Here is a 21,310-nt window from a genome sequence, read left to right as displayed (position 1 = left end):
GGGATGGGTAGTTGAAGAACTTAATTATTTATTTAGGTAGATTCATAATTTTAAGTTTAAAATATAGATTTCAATTTATTGAAAAACGAAAAAATTAAATGAAACAAAATAAACGAAAACGAATTTGAAATATGAAATAGGCAATTTTTCTTCATGCCCGTCGTGATGAGCTATTGTATCCTTATGTGGTATACGAGTTATAGGTACTAGGTTCGTAGGTTCATAGGTTCAAACCTCATATTGATTTCTGCCATGAATATATATAAAATTCGTCTGAGTTCAAAGCCGGCATGAAACTCTAGACCCCTCCATTTGTGGAGATACATGAAGATACGTACCACCAGGGGTGTTATGCTAAATCAGCAATCCATTATTATTTTGTTTTCATGGAGTTTAAAAAATTAAGTACAAAGAATAATTAATTTAAATTTTCAAGTTCAATTTTCAAAAATGCCTGTCTCTATTTAGGAATGACTTGAATAAAACGATTTTAAACACAAAATGTGTAGTTTTTCAAAACACCTGACTTTTATCCTTTTATTTTTTTTTTTTTTTAATTTTCTTATTTGGAATAAATTCAAATTAATTTTTTTGAAGTAAAAAAAAAACACAAAGCAAAACCTTTCACAAGTATAAGTTAAACCGCACTTTCTAAACCTCTGGATGAAAAGCCCTTGTAAAAGAAACTAGTCCTATGCATTACCATAAAATGCCAAAGAAAGGTATCGCATACCAAATTTGACGAGTTTACAGTAATACTTCTCAAACTGACTTCTCCTGTCCAAATGGTATGAAATTTAATTTTTTAAAATCCGGTTAGGTCAACCCACTGACCTCATTTAAGCTGAATACCAAAGGTGGTCGAGATGAAGTATACTGTCTGAGAGATGAAATTAAATAGATTTTTATGAATAAAATATCTACAAATACGAAATCGCTCCTTTTTTGTTACTATTCCAGTCTTTGCTGCGCCATCTGCGGTTGGTCATACATACACACATACGCAAGTATACCATATAAATATATACATATTAGTAGGCAACGCAGCATGAGACTGAATAATTAATTCTTTCGAATTCGCTAATAATCGTTCAGCAAGCTTTCTACCGGCGCCCATTAAGTGGTTGTCGTTTCACATGAGATGTTGAGATTCTGCATAAATATTTTTCTAATTTTGCATGGGTTAAGAGAGTTCAAGTGGATAGTTTATGCTAACAAGCTTTGTTTTGGACACGACACGCTTCATCTTAACCCGTTTGATTTGAAAATACGATTTAGAAATTCCGTTATCTTTAATAAGTATTAAACACCGCTATTTAGAGCGTCAGAGCGTGTGGCATACTTGTGTACATCAGCAAAATATTAATGGGCGGCACTGGCGTAAAGGTGAAGGTGACACGAAGATAGTTAAGGAATTCTTCTCTTTCGAGCTGACTGTGTTTCAACCATACATTTTTGTTTTGACTGGAAACAGCAACATGAATGTCTTTACTATTTTTTTTTTCTGATTTTTCAAATTACCGACACCGCACCATTTGACTTATGGTATTTTCAATCTTTACCTTAACTAATTAATTATACAATTTTTGTTTTTCATATTATATTTACTATCTACCATCTACTACCTACTCTCGATATCTACATACTTATTTTTGTTGTGGTCAATTATTAATTTATAGGTATTACCGTTATTTGTTATAATAAAAGTGTTTGGTTGTAAGACAAAGTAAGTTGTTTAGAATTTACTCTACGGTCCCATCTGCGGACATTAACCCTATAACGGCAACCATTTTCTGACATACGTAAATACAGCTATTTTGCCGTACTTTATTGATTAATTTGGAATAAACTAATATGTGTTATACGAGGGGTGCCTTTTATATGTCGCACTTTTGCATGCGTTTGAACCAATTGTCGAAGCACTTTTGCCACTCTGAATGAGGTACCTCCAAAACATGTCACGATGTCATAAACGTGTTTCAAAGCCCCGCGATCGTATTTTTTGAGCATTTCCTTCGACCAATCGACACGAGCCTTTTTTTGAGCGATTGACAAATTGTGTGGGGTCCAAATTTTTTGACAGTCAAATGTCTATGCAATATTGATATGCAATATTGAATGTATGCTGGTCCCACTAATGCCTAAGATTGTCTCAATCTCACGATAGGTCACATGACGATCTTGCAATATCAGTTCGCGCTCAGCATCAATGTTTTCGGAAAAACCACTGATTTTGGACGACCTTCACGAAATTCGTCTTGGAGTGAACTAGGACCACGATTGAATTCACCATACCATCGATAAACACTGGTCCTTGATGGAGCTTCATCGCCAAAAAATGAATTAAGTTCATCCATGCAATGTTGCTGAGTTAATCCACGTCGAAAGTTGTAAAAAATAATCGGACGAAAATGTTCACGATTTAATTCCATTTTTGGACCGAGATGAATCTTTTAAGTTACTGTAAACAACACAAATAGCGCTGGTATTTCAAAACGTTCTGAGTACGTAAAAGCCAAAAAATGTTAAACTTTGCGATCCATGCAATGCTGCTGAGTTAATCCACGTCGAAAGTTGTAAAAAATAATCGCACGAAAATGTTCACGATTTAATTCAATTTTTGGACCGAGATGAATCTTTTAAGTTACTGTAAACGACACAAATAGCGCTGGTATTTCAAAACGTTCTGAGTACGTAAAAGCCAAAAAATGTCAAACTTTGCGACACAGCTGTCAGTTGCCAGATTGCAGCACCAGGGTTGCCAAATCCCGACATATACAAGGCACCCCCCGTATTTTTAGATACAAATGAAATAAAAATGCTTGAATTTAAAATAAATTCATATTATTTATTATAAAAACCCAAAAACAGTTGAACTTCTTAAGAATAACATTTCTTTCAGTACTTATTCTCTTATATTTTGCCAATTACCAGTCACTTTGGGTTATAGACTTTTGTCATCCATTCGAATTCGGAGGCATCGTATCAAAAAATAAATCTACTACTACTGACCACGCTCATCAGTGCAAAAGATATTCAAGCATAAAACAGGATCATATAGATTACGACACATTCGTTGGGGTCCCGTTTGAGATCTAACAATACTTAGTGCTGACACTCGAATACGCCTAGCCGGTTTTGGAGTCGACCAGTTCTCTACGGCAGAGTAATTATTCATCGAAATACTGATCAGGAAGCTAGTTGTTCAATTTCCTCTTGTATTATGGACTCGTTTTCGCTAGGTATTGGCAGTTCTTCCCTCTCCACATCCTCAAAAGCTTCTGCCACCTCACTCTGCACATCATCTTCGCTTTCGTGGTCTTCTACCCTTCAACTTGCTCTGGCATTTGCCGTAGCCGAATGGGTTGGTGCGTGATTACCATTCGGAATTCACAGAGAGAACGTGAGAGAGAACACCAAAAATTAAGAAAAAACATTTTTCTAATAGCGGTCGCCCCTCGGCAGGCAATCGAAAACCTCCGAGTGTATTTCTGCCATGAAAAAGCTCCTCATAAAAATATCTGCCGATCGGAGTCGGCTTGAAACTATAGGTCCCTCCATTTGAGGAACAACATCAAGACGCACCCCACAAATAGGAGCGGGAGTTCGACCAAACACCCAAAAAGGGTGTACGCGCCAGTTATACCTATATATTTGCATTTTTTAAGTTGATGAACCTTTTGATATGGACTATGCATGTTCGCCTCCTCTTCAAACTACTATAACTCTTACGTAATGCCCCCATTGTGTGCCATCACAGCTTGGATCTACCTTTTTATGCACAACTGGGATTATGAATCGTCAAATGACGGAAGACTTTGGTAAATTTCTGTCATGAAACAACTTTTGTCATAAATTTGTATATACTCGTAAGACACTATGCATCCCCCAGTCGGTGCTACACCAAGTTATTATTATTATTATTTATGAAATTGCGAAACAATATTAAGACGCATTCTAAAAATTGGAAATGAAGCTCAGCCAAGCACCTGGCGAAGGATTGCTAAAGAACCCCTATAAATAAATAAATATATTGGCGCGTACCCTTCTGTTAGGTGTTTGGCTTGTTTGTGCGTTTAAATCTGCAATTCTAACATCCACAACGTAGAGGAGTTTTCACTTACAGAAATTCTTTATATCTCTAGACGAGTTCAGAATTCCCAAGAGTAATCTTTTCTGAGCCCTCCTAACACATTTTTTCTGGGTCGGTGTGATATTTGTGGGTGACATGTTATAAAAATGTACTCTCATTTGAGGATTTTTGAGTACTTCTAAGATGCCACTTCAGAACTCAACCATAGTTTTAATCTTCCTTTTGTTCTGCCTTTTTATGCAAATGTGGTTCTGGTGGTCCGTTTACATTGCGACATAGACTGCACGGTATACAAAAACCAAGAGTTCAAAGCTGCAAGGCACGACAGTAAAACAGTAACTAATTTGTTTGTCTTCTAATTTGACGGGCATGCGGAGAGAAATGTAAAAATGTAAAAATGTTAATTCATTTTAAGAATTAAAAAAGAAGATTATGACGAAAATTATTTAATGAGGGAAAATAGAAAAAAATTACACTTTCTAAGGAGATGAAACAAGCGCCGTTGGCTTATTGTGTTGAAAAAACCAAATACATGCGAAGCACGACATGACTGTAGCACGCAACTGCATAGTTATTCGCACGTAACAAACTCTCTATGTCTTACTTAGCAACATAAATTTGAGCAAAAAACAAACTTATACTTAGCACATACTTATATAAGTATTATTGTTGGACCCTCTTTGAGACAGCCTAGCAGGATTGCCCTTTCTGTGGTGCCCTAAACTTTTTCTATTTCGCTTTGGAACAATCCAATGCAGTCTTACACAATTCATTTTTTTCAACTCGTCTTCCTAAATTTAAGCTGTGAAAAGCGGCTCCATATTAAACCAAATGTAGTTATTTTGTATTAAATTATTAGGTTTTCGGCATCGATTAGATTTAAAGTTTATTGCTTCTTAATGATAAATTTCATTCAATGCAACTTGGCTTAAATGTATTAATAATGCTCGAATCTGCATTTCAAATAAACTAAAAATCTATGATCCGTGGTCGATCATGTTTTATGAGGGGCAAGTTTGGGGTGTCGACGAATACGATTGAGTTGAGAGACTTCTACGTTTCTTTATTAAAAAAATATTTATTTTCCGCCTAATACTCCGAATTATATGATTTGGTTCCGCAATACCAACATACACTCCGATCACAAATGTACTTGGTCTTGCGGTGTTTTATTAAGCCAGGCACAGGCATACAGAACGTAAATACATTACAGAATGTACTTTCTACCGCCTACACAGTTTGTAACTTGGACATCTGCAAATTTAAAAATATTTTCATTTAGAGTATTTTGGTGAAAATGCGTTAGATCTATCTAATATTGTATTATAAATATCTTAAATGGCTGTGATTATAAAGCTGTGTATAAATATTTATTCTACTCTCTTAAGTATAGGGAAACGAAATCCAATGAATTTGCATAACTACACTTTTGAGTTTAAATAATAATATTTTGTGCGTACTGAAGTTTAAAAAGAAGAACAATAACTAGTTTGCATTTGTAATACGAGGGGTGCCTTTTATATTTCGAGATTTGGCAACCCTGGTGTTGCAATCTGGCAACTGGCAGCTGTATCGCAAAGTTTGACATTTTTTGGCTTTTACGTACTCACAACGTTTTGAAATACCAGCGCTATTTGTGTTGTTTACAGTAGCTTAAAAGATTCATCTCGGTCCAAAAATGGAATTAAATCGTGAACATTTTCGTGCAATTATTTTTTACAACTTTCGACGTGGATTACTCGTAACTAAGCAACATTGCATGGATGAACTTAATTCATTTTTTGGCGATGAAGCTCCATCAAGGACCAATGTTTATCGATGGTATGGTGAATTCAATCGTGGTCGTAGTTCACTCCAAGACGAATTTCGTGAAGGTCGTATAAAATCAGTTGTTGTTCCGAAAACCATTGATGCTGTGCGCAAACAGATATTGCAAGATCGTCATGTGACCTATCGTGAGATTGAGACAATCTTAGGCATTAGTGCGACCAACATACATTCAATATTGCATAAACATTTGACTGTCAAAAAAATTTGTTCGCGTTGGATCCCACACAATTTGTCAATCGCTCAAAAAAAGGCTCGTCTCGACTGGTCGAAGGAAATGCTCAAAACATACGATCGCGGGGCTTCGAAACACGTCTATGACATCGCGACAAGTGATGAATCATGGATTTCTGCGTATGAGCCCGAAAGTAAACAGCAGTCGACTGTATGGGTGTTTCAAGATGAGTCAAATCCAACAAAAGTTGTTCGCGCACGAAGCACTTCCAAGCAAATGGTCGCCTGTTTTTTCGGAAAAACTGGACAACGCAGAACAGTAAATTCTGGTACACAACCATTTGTTTGCCAGTTTTCTTCCAAGAAATTAGGAAAACCAATCGCCAAAGACGGATCACATTTCACCAGGACAATGCGAGCTCTCACACATCGGCTCAAACAACTGCATTTTTGAGCACCCAAAACATCGATTAATGGGTCATCCGCCGTATAGTCCTGACTTGGCACCGAGTGACCGAGAAGCGGTTGCGGTATTCAGAATGCATGTTTTGGAGGTATCTCATTCAGAGTTTATTTGAATATTTTGAAAAACAATAAAGTGATTTTCGATGATTAAAATGTTTTTGTTCTCTAATCCCGACATATAAGAGGCACCCTCGTAATACACTTGAACCAGAATCCTTTATTTTAAATTATTCCGACTGACGACATATCAATGTTATAGTCGTACGTTCTTCTAGTTATAAGTATCCATTGTATATATGTACTATATATAATTATCCTCTTTTAATAAAGAAAATAATATACATACAAACATGATGAATTTCAATTAAATTATTTCTAAATTTTTCAAAGTTTTTGTGATTATTTGTTTTTAGTTCATTGTGATCGATAATTACGATTTAGCTATCCCGGTTCATTGATTCCTTAGTTTACTTACTCCTATACCTACATACAAACGTACCTCAAAGTGTAACCCGTATCCAGCGTAATGCTGGCAAGGAACTTAATGCAAAAAATGAGACTTCCTTATTCTAGCAGGATCTTTTCATTTAATTTATTGAATATGCATATTTTTTCTCTTTCTTTGTAATTTCTTTTGACCGTAACATAAATAAACCGGTAAGTGTAGGGGTTTGTATGAGTAACGACATACATAAATGCAATTTATATTTTATTGAGGGCAAATAACCAATCTGTTGCTTAATAAATATTCAAATTTGTCTTTTAATTAAATTTTCCTCAAACTGCTGACTCATGTATCTGTGTACGTATGTATGTATATCGCATGCATACTTTCAGCGAAATTCATTTCAACCACTTGACTAGGCAATTAAAATATTTCTAGTTAAATAGAAGTTGAATATCATTCGGTTACGAGTGATTGGCCGAATTTTGGAAATATCGAAAACTAATGAATGAATGGGGTATTTATGTGCGCATGGATATGTACCAAATGGATATATATTCATACATATTAACAAACCTTTACCTGAAGCAGTTCGACGAACTTTCAACCTTTTGTGCAGATGAAAATCAAATAAGCAACATTGGCAATACTCTTTTTTGGACAAGTTCGACATGGCGGCGTGAATAAAACTACTACCAAGTTAAATATGAAATATGTTGGTATTTAATGTGTAAGCGTAACCCCATAGGAAAAGCATGAATTAGTGAGACTGATTCTACTTCAGGTAAACTTTGGGCAAATGCTTAGGACTCTGTAAGTGTACCAATAGGCAAACTATCTTCAATAAATTTTTAAGAATTATTGAAATAATAAAATACATAGAAAATAAATTCCTATTACCGCATTATATTCTTTATGGGCGTGTTTTCATATTTCTCACTTTTCCAACATTTCCAAACTATGGATGCTTAAAACGAAATTGTGTATTATGTGAATAGGACTATCAAAAAAGAGAAAGTGTAAGAGCTTACATAGAAAAAATAGGTCGAATCAAGTACTTCCTCGGGACTATCGGAAAGCGGATGCAGAATGAGCGCATTCTATATCGCCTGCAAAATCACTATTGACTTCCAAAACTAATACCACAATACTAGATGCTCTGCATCCGAATCTGACCGCTGAGTATGCAGTCTAAAGTTATTTTACATACCATAATGGGACTAGAATGCGAAACCCTGTACTTTGAAATATTTATATTTTTATATTTACTATTGTGCCGTCGCAGCCGAATGGGTTGGTGCGTGACTGCCTTTCGGATGAAGTAGGTTCGAGTCTCCGTGAAACACTAAAATGAAGAAGAAGTTTTTTCTAATAGCGGTCGCCCCTCGGTAGGCAATGCCAATCCCCCGAGCCTATTTCTGCTATAAAAAAGCTCCTCATAAAAAATATCTGCCTTTCGAAGTCTGCTTAAAATTGTAGATCCCTCCATTTCTGAAACAAGATCAAGACGCACACCAAATCGGAGGAAGAGCTCGACCAAAAACCTAAAAAAGGGTGTAAGCGCCAATTATATATATATACAGAGTCCGGCATTCGAACTGTAACCAACTCCAGACCGCTCGCGCAGCTCATGCACGGGCATCAGCTGTCTGTTAGTTAGCCAAATAACAGTCCAGAAAAATCACAACCATCGAGTGTTCCTGGCCTCCAGCACCTTAAAGTAAACAAGTTTTTGTTTGTCGTACCACTGCTCGTTACATGAGAGGTTTCATGATGCTACTAACCTCTTGGAGGTGGTCATCAAAAGACTGCAATAGCACGTGAAATGGTTCAAAAAGTGAAGAAGCGACTTGACCTTAGCATCCGCGGCATACTGAAAATTGATCTCAAAGTCAAGGTCCAAAAAGCGCATAATCTCACACCAAAGCAGCAACAAGTCGGACTTGAGACAGCAAAGAATTTGCTTTGATTGACCGAAAGTGGTCAATTTCCGAACATTGTGCTTTCTAACAGGAAAATTTTTCAAATTGAGCAATTCGTAAACTCCCAAAACGATAGGGCTTATTTGACCGACCGTTTATACGAGAATTTGAGTCATCGATTGGGCAGCACCCACCACAGGTAATGGTTTGGGCCGCTATAACCGCAATCGTTCCAATCGTCAAATCGTTTTCATTGAGCCTGGCGTCAAGATAAATGCGAAATATTATCGGGAAAGTATTCTGGAGGTTGCTTTGAAGCCGTGGGCAGACAAACATTTTGGTGGCCAACCATGGACGTTTCAACAGGACTCGGCACCATCTCGCAAAGCTTGAGCAAACCAAGAATGGCTAAAAAACAACTTTCCGAACTTCATAACGTCCACACAATGGCTCTCAAATTCAGCAGACGCGAATCTGGTGGAGCGCAAGGTCCGAAGTAAGAGATTCACCAATATCGAAGAGCTGAAAAAAGCCATTGTCCGCGAGTAATTTGCCAAACTAATTTTATGACCTTTTTAATTGGTTACACTTCGAGTGCCGGACCCTGTATATATACATATATATTGTAGCATAATTAAGACGTAGTCCTTTTTAGCGCAGTATTTCATAAGAGCTATTTATATATATGTATAATATAATTGGCTCTTACACTCTTTACAGGGTGTTTGGACCCCGAACCGCAGATATTTTTTTTGAGAAGCTTTTCAACGGCAGAAATATTTTCGGAGGTTTACCATTGCCTGGATAAATATAATTAAAACTACAATACCAAAAATTGAGTAGTAGAATAACTTAGAACTTAATTACTATATACATTTGTTAGACTTAATCTAATTAACACAAAAAAAAACGGTTGATGAAGGAATAATCAGAAAAGAGAACAAGTTGTCATTTGAAATCAAATCAGGACTCAGTACGTCAAAAGTCTTAGGAATATTTTAAGTTGGTGCCTGGTTAAAAAATTTGTGTCGTCTTATGAAATAAACGCGAACTAATCCGGCGGCCGCCGTAGCCGAATGGGTTGGTGCGTGATTACCATTCGGAGTTCACAGAGAGGTCGTTGATTCGAATCTCGGTGAAAGCAAGATTAAAAAAAAAGAACATTTTTCTAATAGCGGTCGCCCCTCGGCAGGCAATGGCAAACCTCCGAGTGTATTTCTGCCATGAAAAAGCTCCTCATAAAGATATCTGCCGTTCGGAGTCGGCTTGAAACTGTAGGTCCCTCCATTTGTGGAACAACATCAAGACGCACACCACAAATAGGAGGAGGAGCTCGGCCAAACACCTAACAGAAGTGTACGCACCAATTATTTATTTATTTTTTTAATCCATGTTACTAATCTATTGAACATCAATTCGAAACTAGTGGATTTCCCTGTAGGGTATATTGTGAACTATATCTACATTTGTTTCTACCTGTGCGTTTGTGTACCGTTATTGCCATTTTTGCATTTGAAATTGATAGAAAACACGAATTTAAATTTTGCCTGAAAGTAATACAAACAACATATTTTAATCCGAAAAACCACACTGAATGAGTAAAAAGCGACTTCAGAAGAGAAACTAACTTTCGATGATAAGCTACTTAATACAATATAACAAAAAATAACCATTACTAACCGGCACATACAAAAACATGCATACATAATTAATTGTAGTAGTAGTGAAAATTTTAGAAATTTTTTAATCATCAAAATTTGCGCATTGGCACCAAAATCGACACATTAAAAGCAGGAATCTTAGCTAATATTTTGCCGGAAAATGACTTGTTTAGAAAGCTTACCCGGTTGATTGGAGAGTAGGGAGGTTTGAATAATTTACATTGCTACCCTTAAAAAAAAATTGTATGTGTATATAAAATATCTTCTTAATGATTACTACTGAAAATTGCGGAGATCAATGACATTTTGTTTTTTACTTGAAGTTTGCTTCTATTGTCTTCATCTGTAATCATATTTTGTTTTTCTCATATTTTTTTCTTTTTTCTCTTTCACTTTGAGTATCCCCTCGGCGACTCATTAATATATTTGCTACGCATTTCCATGCATAGTAATACCTAATTATTTCATCAGATACGGCTCTTATGTGAATTTGCCAGTGGCAGGAATAATGAGCAGAACAGCCAATGAACTTAGAAATTCTTGATGATATTTTGCTGACAGATGTCAAACTGTTGAATTCACAGAAGTCACAGAGCTCGCGAATTTGATAAACAGAGTGTTTAGTCAAAGAACGCAAAGATACGGCAGTAAGAGGGGTTTTTGCGTCTCAAATACAAGTTAGAGATCCCAAAATTGAAGTAGGCAAATACGAATTGCCACCACATTGTTTCTTTCTATTATTTATACATTTTTCAGAGTCAGGCTCCCAGCGAAAATTGAATTAACTCTACTTTCCAGCTAAACCGAGTAGAAATGGTAAATTTTTCAGTTTAAATTCAGATTTTGAAATGAGACTTAGAGGCTTACTGTTCAGTACTATGGAATTATTTTACATGCTTGTAAAAATTATGAGACGCATATTTTTCAATAGGGACGGATCGACGATAATCCAAAATAAAATATTAAATATTTTCACTTAATTTTATGAAGACTTTATGAATTGTAAATTTTTTTAAGACGCTGAGTGAATTTCTGTTTTCAGGTTGGATCATGATAACGATCGGCCAACTTTTCTTGACACGGATGCCGTCTCAAACATCTGAACACGTTTTGACCCTATTTTGGAAAATTGGCAAATATATTATAAAAATGTGTGATAATATTATTGTTTATAGCAAAAAAGTGCAGAAAAATGTAAAAAGCTGTCTTACAAATGATACAAAATTACTCAAATTTAGTACAAACCAAAAAAAAAATACGACGCAAGAAAAATTTTTGGGAAATGGGCGGTGCGCTCCCCCATATAAATAAATATAATATTATTGAATTCGAACAAAAAACTGCGCCCTCTTTTCTATATTTATAGACTTAATTTATCTATAATGCATGTAGATTCCCTTGTATTAGGGTGCTTTTGTAGTGTCGTAAAATGAGATGCCTGGCGAAATTAAATCAAGGTGTTAGCCAACTGCAAGCTTGATTTGCTTGCCTTTCTGGCCTGAGCAAACGTGCATCGAGGCATCACCTTAACGTGCTCTGCTTATCACATCGCTTAGGTTACTGCCAAGAGTTACAGAATATAAGATGGCGCCCATCAGAGCGGCGTGACGTCACCCTGTTACAATTTCGTGCGAGAAATGTGAACAAGAATGCAAGAAGATCCAGAAATCACACAAATAGCATACAAATAAATTACACAAGTGTGACGTCGCACGTGCAACAATTCTGTCAAATTGAGTTAGAGTGGAGTAGCAGTACGAAATCCTTGAGTACCACGCTTGAGTTCTATATATCGTAGGTTAGGTACTACTTTGTCAATGGGCGATACAACGAGCCGACAGCGGCGTCCCAATATTTGTGAACTTTTTGTCAGCACTGTTTGTTTTAAGTTTTACAAATTATTTATACACAGAGTTAACGTCTTTGGAAAACTAAAGAAATTTTGGTAAATTAAAATAAAAGCTCGAAAATTTGGAACGATCATTTGAACAGTTGAGCGCTAGTAGTTGTCGACATACGCGTATATCGGCCTTTTGTGACTCTAGCCCACGTACATATGTGGATGTTTAAATTTGTATAATTAATATTTTAAAAAAATCCTAAACAAGGGAAGTAAAATAATATTAAAAATTTTTCCCTGAAGACGTCAAATGAGAAAATTATTATAGTTAATGCCATTTTTAAACTATTTCCACATTTTGTGTGCATTCTGATCGGAAGGTGTTGCATTAAATAGGTTTTAAAAAATATGGAATGACTTCACGCACCTAACATGAAATTTTCCAAGTTACTATTTTAACTTTAAATAATCCATATATTAAAACAAAATATTACGTAAAAGGCGCGAATTGAAAAAGTTAAATATTTTCGATACATATTCATTTACATATGTGCGTATGTATATTTGCCTTCATTGTGTTTAATTTGTAAATAAACAACTAAATAAATATATTTCATTTTTGCGCCTAAATTTTTTGCTAGCGTTTTGTTTGTTTAAGCTAATAGAAAAATGTGATGAATTTACGATTTACAAATTAAATATTTTTGTGTAATCCTACAATAAATTTATTTATTAAATTTTCCAAAAAAGATATTTACAGTGGCAAACTTTTTTCACTTGGTTGACCAATTTATTTACTTTTTCAAGTATTTTAGGGCGTAAATGCAAATAACTTTACTAAAGGGGTTTCCAATAACAGGTGTTACAGGTGAATGGATTGCTCTCCATTGCTCGAGAGAGGATTTTTTATGGCCGAAATTGGATAGTATTGATCTGGACAACGTTTATTTTCAACAAGACGGCGCTACGTCCCACACAAGCAACGAAACCATTGATCTTTTACGGGAAAAGTTTCCGGACTGTGTTATCTCTCGAAGAGGTGATCACAATAGGCCACCGAGATCTTGTGATTTAACACCTTGTGACTTTTTTCTTTGGGGACACGTGAAAGCGAAGATCTACGCCAATAGCCCAGGGTCGATTCAAGACCTCAAAGATGGAATTCGTGAGCCTATCCAAGACATAGGGCAGCCACTTTGCAATTCGGTTATGAAAAATTTCATAAAAAGGATATTGTCCTGTAAGCGTGGACGTGGTGGTCATTTGCCGGATGTTATTTTCCACTATTAATGGCATACCTTCCTCTTTATAATGAAATAAACAGCCGATAATTTATATTAAAAAATAACATTATTCTTTGAATATCAAAATAGCACCTCTGTTTGGAAAACCCTATATAAAATAATTGAGAGAAAAAGAGAGAGAAGGAAATCTTAGCATTTCAAAATAAGTCACTATTGTTGAAAAGGAAAATAGAAGAGGAGCAAGTAAATAGTGACAAACAGTCAAAGCAAGAAAAATCTGTTACACTATTTTCAGGATCAGGATCAGGGCTCGAGGGATGTGTTACAATTAAAAAAATACTCTTAATAAGAACGAGGGCTAGTACTGAAGTTATGAGATTGACGTATAGAAATAAGTTATTTTTCAAATTATTGTTCATGGAGACACAATACAGTTTTGCATACAATGAAATGAGTTTCCGAAGCACTTGTCCCCCCGACTGATTTAATTACAAAACATGTAGATTCAACACATTAAGGCATCGCAAAAGGTTTATATACTTGTATATAGGAAGGACCCCGTAGCCGAATGGGTTGGTGCGTGATTACCATTCGGAATTCAGAGAGGTCGTAGGTTCGAATCTCGGTGAAACACCAAAATGAATAAAAACCTTTTTCTAATAGCGGTCGCTCTTCGGCAAGCAATGGCAAATATCCGAGTGTAGTTCTGCCATGAAAAAGGTCCTCATAAAAATATCTGCCGTTCAGAGTCGGCTTGAAACTGTAGGTCCCTCCATTTGTGGAACAACATCAAGACGCACATCACAAATAGGAAGGATCCACAGTTATTGCCGTCTCCGAACGTTAGATGGTTTTTTATGAGAAGCTTTTTTCATGGCAGAAAGAGAATCTATGGTTTGCCATGGCTAGCAAGCAATCGCTAAAAAACTTTTTCTCTCATTTGATATTTCACGACCGCGGTTTCGAACCCGCCATTGCGGTCCCCATTTATAAAAAGTTTACTTCAGATTTTTTATCCATGGGATTGAGAATAAATCAGCTTATTTAATAATCACTTTCTTTACTAAAGGATGGTTGATAATTTCATCGCCCACACTTGTAATTGTACTTTAAAATACGGTACTTTTATTTTTAGGATATTCCCGAGTTTCCTAGCATTTATACTTAGCTTTAAATATTTAACATTTATGGGACATCACTCAGCTAAGATTATAGTTATTTCATATAAACAGCAGAAAAAAGTGTTTAAAAGTTCGTCCCGAATCCCTTAAGTTTACGGTGTTTATAGTCTTTATAGTGTTTATATTGTTTTATTTTTCATTAGGAAATTTAACTTAGAACATCCGACGTTCTTTACGTCTCGGCGCGTGAGTCAAGATTTGAAATTGAGATCATTACACTTTGTACTTACAAGTGCATAATGAGATGCTGATAGAAAACTTTTTTGAAGAATTAAACAATAGAAGCACGGCAGCTTTAATTATATGTAACCAAAAAGAAGTCTAATGAATCGAAAATTTTTCCTATACGAGTATATACATATTTTCGTGGAGGTCGGTGAACCTTTAACCACTAACAGTTAGGGTTATATAAATATAAGCAATCATGCGTGTTAGTTTGCGGTCATTATGATGTCAGCAGCAATGCCTAGCGAGCGTCTCAACAGAGGCGGCTCGACTACCGTTTCCATATTCAAAACGCTAAAATTCTCAAAAAAAATCTGAAAAAATAATTCTAGCTTCAGTTCAACGGGGCAATGATTCAACAGGTACTCACATTGTTCAAGTGTTTACCGAACCACATCAAACACACACATTTACGCTATTATTTAGACATTTGTTTTGTGGATCCCTTCATCAGCACCTTCATCAAACAAAGATGTTGGCAATGTGATTCTCCTCTTATCAACATATTCTCGTACGCATCTAATAAAGAACAAATGTAGGCGCATGAGCACGCGTGAAAGTCACACCAAGTCAAGTCAAGCAGCTGTTTAAGCTTTCTGTAGATGGTCTTAGCATTTGGCCAAAAAAATGGTTTCTTCATTATATCTTTTTTTGTTTTCAGCTATTCTGGTGTTTGCCTTGTTTTAATTTTTCGTTTTTATTCTATTCTACATTTTTTGCATTTGAATCTCTCTGCCTTAATTTGGTTCTCTATCCATTCTTGGCCATTGCCCAAGTATTCTTGTATTGTGGCCAGCTGTATGCCGACTTTTGCATAAAAACGTAAAGCAATCAATGCGTTCGTTACAGTTCTGCGGGACATTGCTTACAATTAGGACACTTTTTGTTGGTATTGCGTTTGTTGGTAGATATTTAACATAATTTAAGTTGATTGATTGATCAACAGATTGATCGAAAACCGTCTAGTAAGCCGAAATTAGTGTATTAAAATTTTGGCGATGCTGAAATTGACAAGTGTGGCAGTGCTACTGCTCTGCGTGACAATAGCATGTGCAGGTGCGTACTGGGGGAAAGAGGGAGCGAATTCAAATATACTTTTAAAATGATACTTAGGGCCAAAGAATTACTTAAAAAAATGTGTGGATTTATAAGAATAAAACAAGCTCATTCAGTAACTCATTTAAGAAAAAGTATCGTAGAATATTCATTTTGAATAATATATTTAGAAAATTTTATATTTTTAATAGATGGAAAACAATATCTTCTAAGTGCCATTCAAAATTGTTTAATAACCCAATTGGATTCCATTTAAAATAACTGCTTTTATGGTTTTCTTTAGGAAGCAACTAATCACAAAACAATTTTGATGATAATATAATTTTCTGTAGCTTAAGGATGAAAAATTTGTTTTTATTGAACCTCAGGATCTTACCTTAACTTCCATACTCTCAGAGATTATTATCCAGGTATTAAAGAAATACATTTCGTTAGTTGATTTCTCAAACTGTTAGATTTAGCCTACTTTCGGTACCTCCCAGAATTTGTGGTCGGCCTTTAATGCTATAAACATGAAATCTCTTCTGAGCCAAAATAAGTCTCAACAAATCAATTTCTGTTTTAATGGCGCATTGTAAGGACATGGGACATGCAGTGAGTTGGAAGATCCCAGCACGGTTAAAATCAGCGATCATCTGAAGTTTTTATAGGCTTACATTGATTCTAGTTCAGCATTCAGCATCTCAATTGAGAGCTTAAGTGTGCCCCATTGTAGAAAAATACTGCAACCTAAGCTATTCCAATCTAGATTGAATCTTACTATCAAACCCAACCTTGTCTATCCGCAGAACCTAAGCAAGCAACTCAGCAACAGCAACAACAGAAGCAGTTGCGCTCCGGTGCCGCTATTGCTTCACCAAATCACCCGTACATCTTCCTTAGCGTGCCGCGTGCCAACGGCAATGGTCATGAAGTGCAAGGTTTCAAAGTAGTGGAAGTCGATGATGACGAGAATGAAGAAGGAGCTCAAGCTAGCAATGCAAGCAGCGAAAGTGATGACGACAGTGTGGATGATGATGCTGCCAATGCGTCCAAAGAAGACGATGATGATGATGATGATGAAGAGGATTTGGAACATGACGACGATGTCGAAGATAGCAATGACGCGGAGTTTGAGTATAATGATGATGACGAAGAGAGCGTTAGCGATGAAAATGACGTGGCTAGTAACTTTGTGTATATGAATTCACATGCCCCGCACGCACCACGCCTCCGTAGTCAGTTGAAAAACCGAAAGCTCGTCAGCCGCATACCAAACCGGCCACAGCGATCCAACCAATTGAATGCCCAGCTTGTGCTGAAGAATGCAAAACCAACAAATATGATGGTGTCACGAGAACATGCCGGTGCTATTATGGTACCCGATGGATTCATCGAGATCGAAGGACAGACTGTCGTTGACGAGAAGACCGGCAAGACTGCGTTGTTGGTGCCACGTGCTGCACTCGATGCCATTCCCGATGGAAGCGTCGTGGCGCTGATGGAACAGTCCGTGGACGATTCTGAGGAGGCGCGCGCCAATCGTGTAATAGTGCACCGTCGCCGCAACGACGCGCGTCGCAATTTAGTGCGTCGCCGTGGTGGTAACAATCGTCGTCGACGTGGAAGTAATCGCCGTCGCCGCGGTGGTAACAGGCGCAAGAACGTGCGCGTATATCAGGTTGGTGGTGCTACAAGGCGGCGAGGCAATCGTCGTAGCAGACGTCCCGTGCAAGTGGTGCAAGGTTGAAATTATCGATGGAACAACAATTCAAAAGCCTTAGTAAAATCGATAAGGGAAAATCGGCGACTACTCAGACTACTTGATGAAATGGAAAATATGATAAATAAAACGAATGTGATTTAAAACAAAACAAAGTATATATTTTTATTCAAACAGAAATTAATGAAAACGCACAAAAAGGGAAAGGACTTTACGTGAAGATAGCAAGCACCTTAAATATTGAATTGGAAAGAGAAAAATAGTTTTCATTGAAAGAAATTAAAATTTGGAATAGAGTCCAAAGTGAGAGAGTAAAAAATTTACCGAACAAAATTAAGATTTTCATTAAAGATTATTCATCGAAAATATTTGTACTCACTTCAATAGTTACCTTTCTGGTATTCTTCTCCAAAAATATCTTCGGTGAAAGTAATGTAACGCCAGTCGCTAATAAAAGCGACTACTCCAACGCTCATGCCATTAATCAAGATCGTATTACACATTATTTCATTCCAACCTTAGCCTTCTTTCTTTCTTCCAACAAAACCGTTAAATATCGTGCATTTGCATTTTGGTAAATTTCACCGCGTACGAATTATAAATTTTACACCAAACTGTCAATGCTATGCTTTCCTCCTGAATAGGAAATTGGTAGCAACTAAATATGTACATATAAACGATTAGTGCTCATGGCAGAGAGATGCGAACGTCGCAGGTCCAATGTTTCACTGCTTAGCCAGCAAATCGCTAACGTAGCTAGAAAATGATATTCGCGCTAAACTTTCCTTCACTCCGTTTTTGCCAAGATCTGGTCAGACAATTTTTTTATATTTAACACATTTACAAATGGCGATATAAGAGCGACAGCGCGTTTCTTACTCGCATAACGTCTTGGTAACTAAACGTGTGCTGAAGTCTCGAAAGCCTACTCGACTAGCATTAAATATCGAAATTAGCATACAATGGCAAAGTTCGGTTTGTGTGCTTTGCTGGCGCTTTTATGCGCTATGTCGTTGCTAAGCAGCATTGGTGCTGGTATGTAAATCATAATTGGAATAGACAAAATTGCTAAACTAACTCCCCGCTCATTCCTCAATTTTTAGAAGAACTCTCTGCTGCTGAAGCTATTATTGAAGCGAGGAACGATGAAGCAGCCGTGGAATTGCCTCAGCCTCAGGCTAACCAACCACTTGCTGAGTCAATTCCTGCTAAATCGGAATTACAGGAAATGCCTATTGTAATCGTCGAGGTAGACGATAAGAAGGACGAGGAACAGGACAAACCGATCGAAGAGGAAGCATTAGCAGATCAGGAAGCGGCTGCTATTCAAGCAGAAGATAGTAAGAAAAAAAATCTTGAACTTGAAATAAACGCCGAGGTACTTGCGCAGCCAGGCATGGTGAGTCTCACGAGCTACCACAGAATAATATTTTTCTTACAAATTCATTTTCTTTCATTTTCTCCCAACTTCAGGCTCGTTTGGCCCGTCATCTCAAGAGCCTTCAAGACTATCCAGTATTTAGAATACAGAAATCCAACGGTTTACAACGCACTGCCCACAAGATCCGCGAATATGACGATGACGAAGATGATGGCTTACTGCCCGAAGAACGTGCTGTACGTCGGCGCAAACGCATACGCCGTCGCAATACCAACAACAATGTTCGCAAGTCACATCGCAAACAGAATGTCTCCAATCGCTCTAGACCTCAAAGTCAACGCCGCAAATCTGTACGTAAGCCGAATGTGAAGAGCTCGGTCAAGCGTCGTCCTTCCAACAACAGCAGTTATCATCGTGGCAACAACAAAAGTCAGAAAAAGACAAGATCGAGCAAACCAAGTCGCAAATCATCGAAAAAAGGTTCTCGCAATACAAAACGGAAATCCTCACAAAGGAAACGCCCGCAGAAACACCACGAATATGTAATGGATGAGGATTCCTATAGTGTTCTAGCCGGCGAAGCACCTGTTGCGTTCGAGGGAAGAATTTTCGCACAGGCTGCCTAATAAGCAAAACAAATCAACTAGTTCATTTATTTATATAAAACATAGATTTTAAGCATAAAAAACGATAAAGTAAATCTATTTATTCTTGCTTTAATAAAATATCTATAAGAAGTGTAAGAAATTTCAAATACAAAAAGTTTTTTATTTAGAGAAAAAATCACAAAATCAATGGACTAGGATTTGCAAAGAGAATAAAGAAAATATGAGGTTAAGATGCGTCAATCTCCAGTGAGCGCCAGCTGTTCTTGGAATTTTTGAATGCACGCGTTCAACCAATCAGAGTTCGCTTCATGTTTCGGTGTAAAATTATTAAGTGGGACATCAGGGTATGATAATTCAAATCGCGGGTAATTTATTTCAGTATACAAAAAGGCACCCGTTTCAAATTGATTTATTTTTGAACAAGTAAACTAAATTTATTCAAGTAATGATCAAAACCACTTTCAGACTTGCCAAACATCTTCAAAACAATTTAAAAGAAAAAGTAAGCGCAGATAAAGTTGCCATACTGTGGAATATTGTGATCTATATTCATTACATAAGCATAAACTAAAAAATAGGCAACATCTATACAAGCAGTAATGAAGAAAACGACAAGACTAATTGTTTTCTAATAGGTTTCTCTTCATTCCATAGTATTTTCTTTACTCGAAAAAATATATGTGAATTTCGTGTGCTTATTGAGCCGATTCACCCTTAGAAACCCACTGTTTCGACTGTTGTTTGGTCTCTGGTGTATGGTTATGGATCCATGTTTCGTCCACGGTTACAAAATGGCGCAAAAACTCCTCCATATTGCGATTAAACAACGCCAAACCTTCCTGTGAAGTTGTTACACGATTGCGTTTGTGGTCGACTGTAAACTACTGGGTAGTCTGATTAAGGTAGCTGTAAAACAAAAACTAACTGACGCACCACGTTCAAATTTTGACAGGAGTCAACTGACAGATGCCTGTTGACAGGAGCAGTATTTCTTTTTCAGTAAATAGGTCAGAAATACAAAAAGTCACGGACTTATTGACCCGCCCTCGTATGAATCTGATTATATTATCGCAGTTTGTTTAAAAAACCATTGGAATAATCGAACAACTTACGGCACAATTCGCATTTCAAGCGAAATGTGGTGGACAAGTAGGCCCATTACAATATATATCTCTATTCTTTAAACATCAAAAAGTGCTTTAAGGTCACCTATTCAAACACTTACAATATCTTGCCGGCGTCTTACAACATTTCTCATTTTTTATTTTTGAAAGGATATTAAAGGACTTGGGGCTATTTAGTCAAATAACTTTTCATTTAAAAGTCACAAAAGTCATATTATTTCGAAAGCTTACTCGGCTTTAGGGCTACTGAGGCGAAATATGTCAAATTCACTGAACCTTATACTCATAAATTATTATACATAAAGGTTGTCAAAAAAGTCTTGCGGTATTTTTATTGAATTTTCAATTGTTCATAAAATTGG

The 21,310-nt window shown here is 36.6% G+C and overlaps 2 protein-coding genes across 2 annotated transcripts; both read left to right on the top strand.

Annotated features, from left to right (window-relative positions):
* The first annotated feature begins 16,075 nt into the window (after positions 1 to 16,075).
* LOC129237135 (nucleoplasmin-like protein ANO39) lies at positions 16,076 to 17,862 on the top strand. Its single transcript, XM_054871615.1, has 2 exons — positions 16,076 to 16,133; positions 16,922 to 17,862. The coding sequence occupies exons 1-2, from the start codon at positions 16,076 to 16,078 to the stop codon at positions 17,860 to 17,862; spliced, it is 999 nt and encodes a 332-aa protein (XP_054727590.1).
* A 935-nt stretch (positions 17,863 to 18,797) lies between these two features.
* LOC129238273 (uncharacterized) lies at positions 18,798 to 19,842 on the top strand. The gene is made up of 3 exons (XM_054873311.1): positions 18,798 to 18,870; positions 18,939 to 19,234; positions 19,309 to 19,842. Exons 1-3 carry the CDS (start codon positions 18,798 to 18,800, stop codon positions 19,840 to 19,842), a joined length of 903 nt encoding a protein of 300 aa, XP_054729286.1.
* The last annotated feature ends 1,468 nt before the right edge of the window (positions 19,843 to 21,310 follow it).

The sequence above is a fragment of the Anastrepha obliqua genome, chromosome 2 (assembly GCF_027943255.1).
Source record: "Anastrepha obliqua isolate idAnaObli1 chromosome 2, idAnaObli1_1.0, whole genome shotgun sequence".
Lineage (NCBI taxonomy): Eukaryota > Metazoa > Arthropoda > Insecta > Diptera > Tephritidae > Anastrepha > Anastrepha obliqua.
Note: the sequence above shows the minus strand (reverse complement) of the source record. Positions and strands in the feature narration are given on the sequence as shown.

Bases quoted from the DNA above. Each gene is read 5' to 3' on its own strand.
- LOC129237135 (XM_054871615.1), top strand. From the start codon at position 16,076: ATGCTGAAATTGACAAGTGTGGCAGTGCTACTGCTCTGCGTGACAATA. The intron at 16,134-16,921 runs GTGCGTACTGGG...GTCTATCCGCAG, and splicing joins CGTGACAATAGCATGTGCAG to AACCTAAGCAAGCAACTCAG.
- LOC129238273 (XM_054873311.1), top strand. From the start codon at position 18,798: ATGGCAAAGTTCGGTTTGTGTGCTTTGCTGGCGCTTTTATGCGCTATG. The intron at 18,871-18,938 runs GTATGTAAATCA...CTCAATTTTTAG, and splicing joins GCTAAGCAGCATTGGTGCTG to AAGAACTCTCTGCTGCTGAA. The intron at 19,235-19,308 runs GTGAGTCTCACG...TCCCAACTTCAG, and splicing joins TACTTGCGCAGCCAGGCATG to GCTCGTTTGGCCCGTCATCT.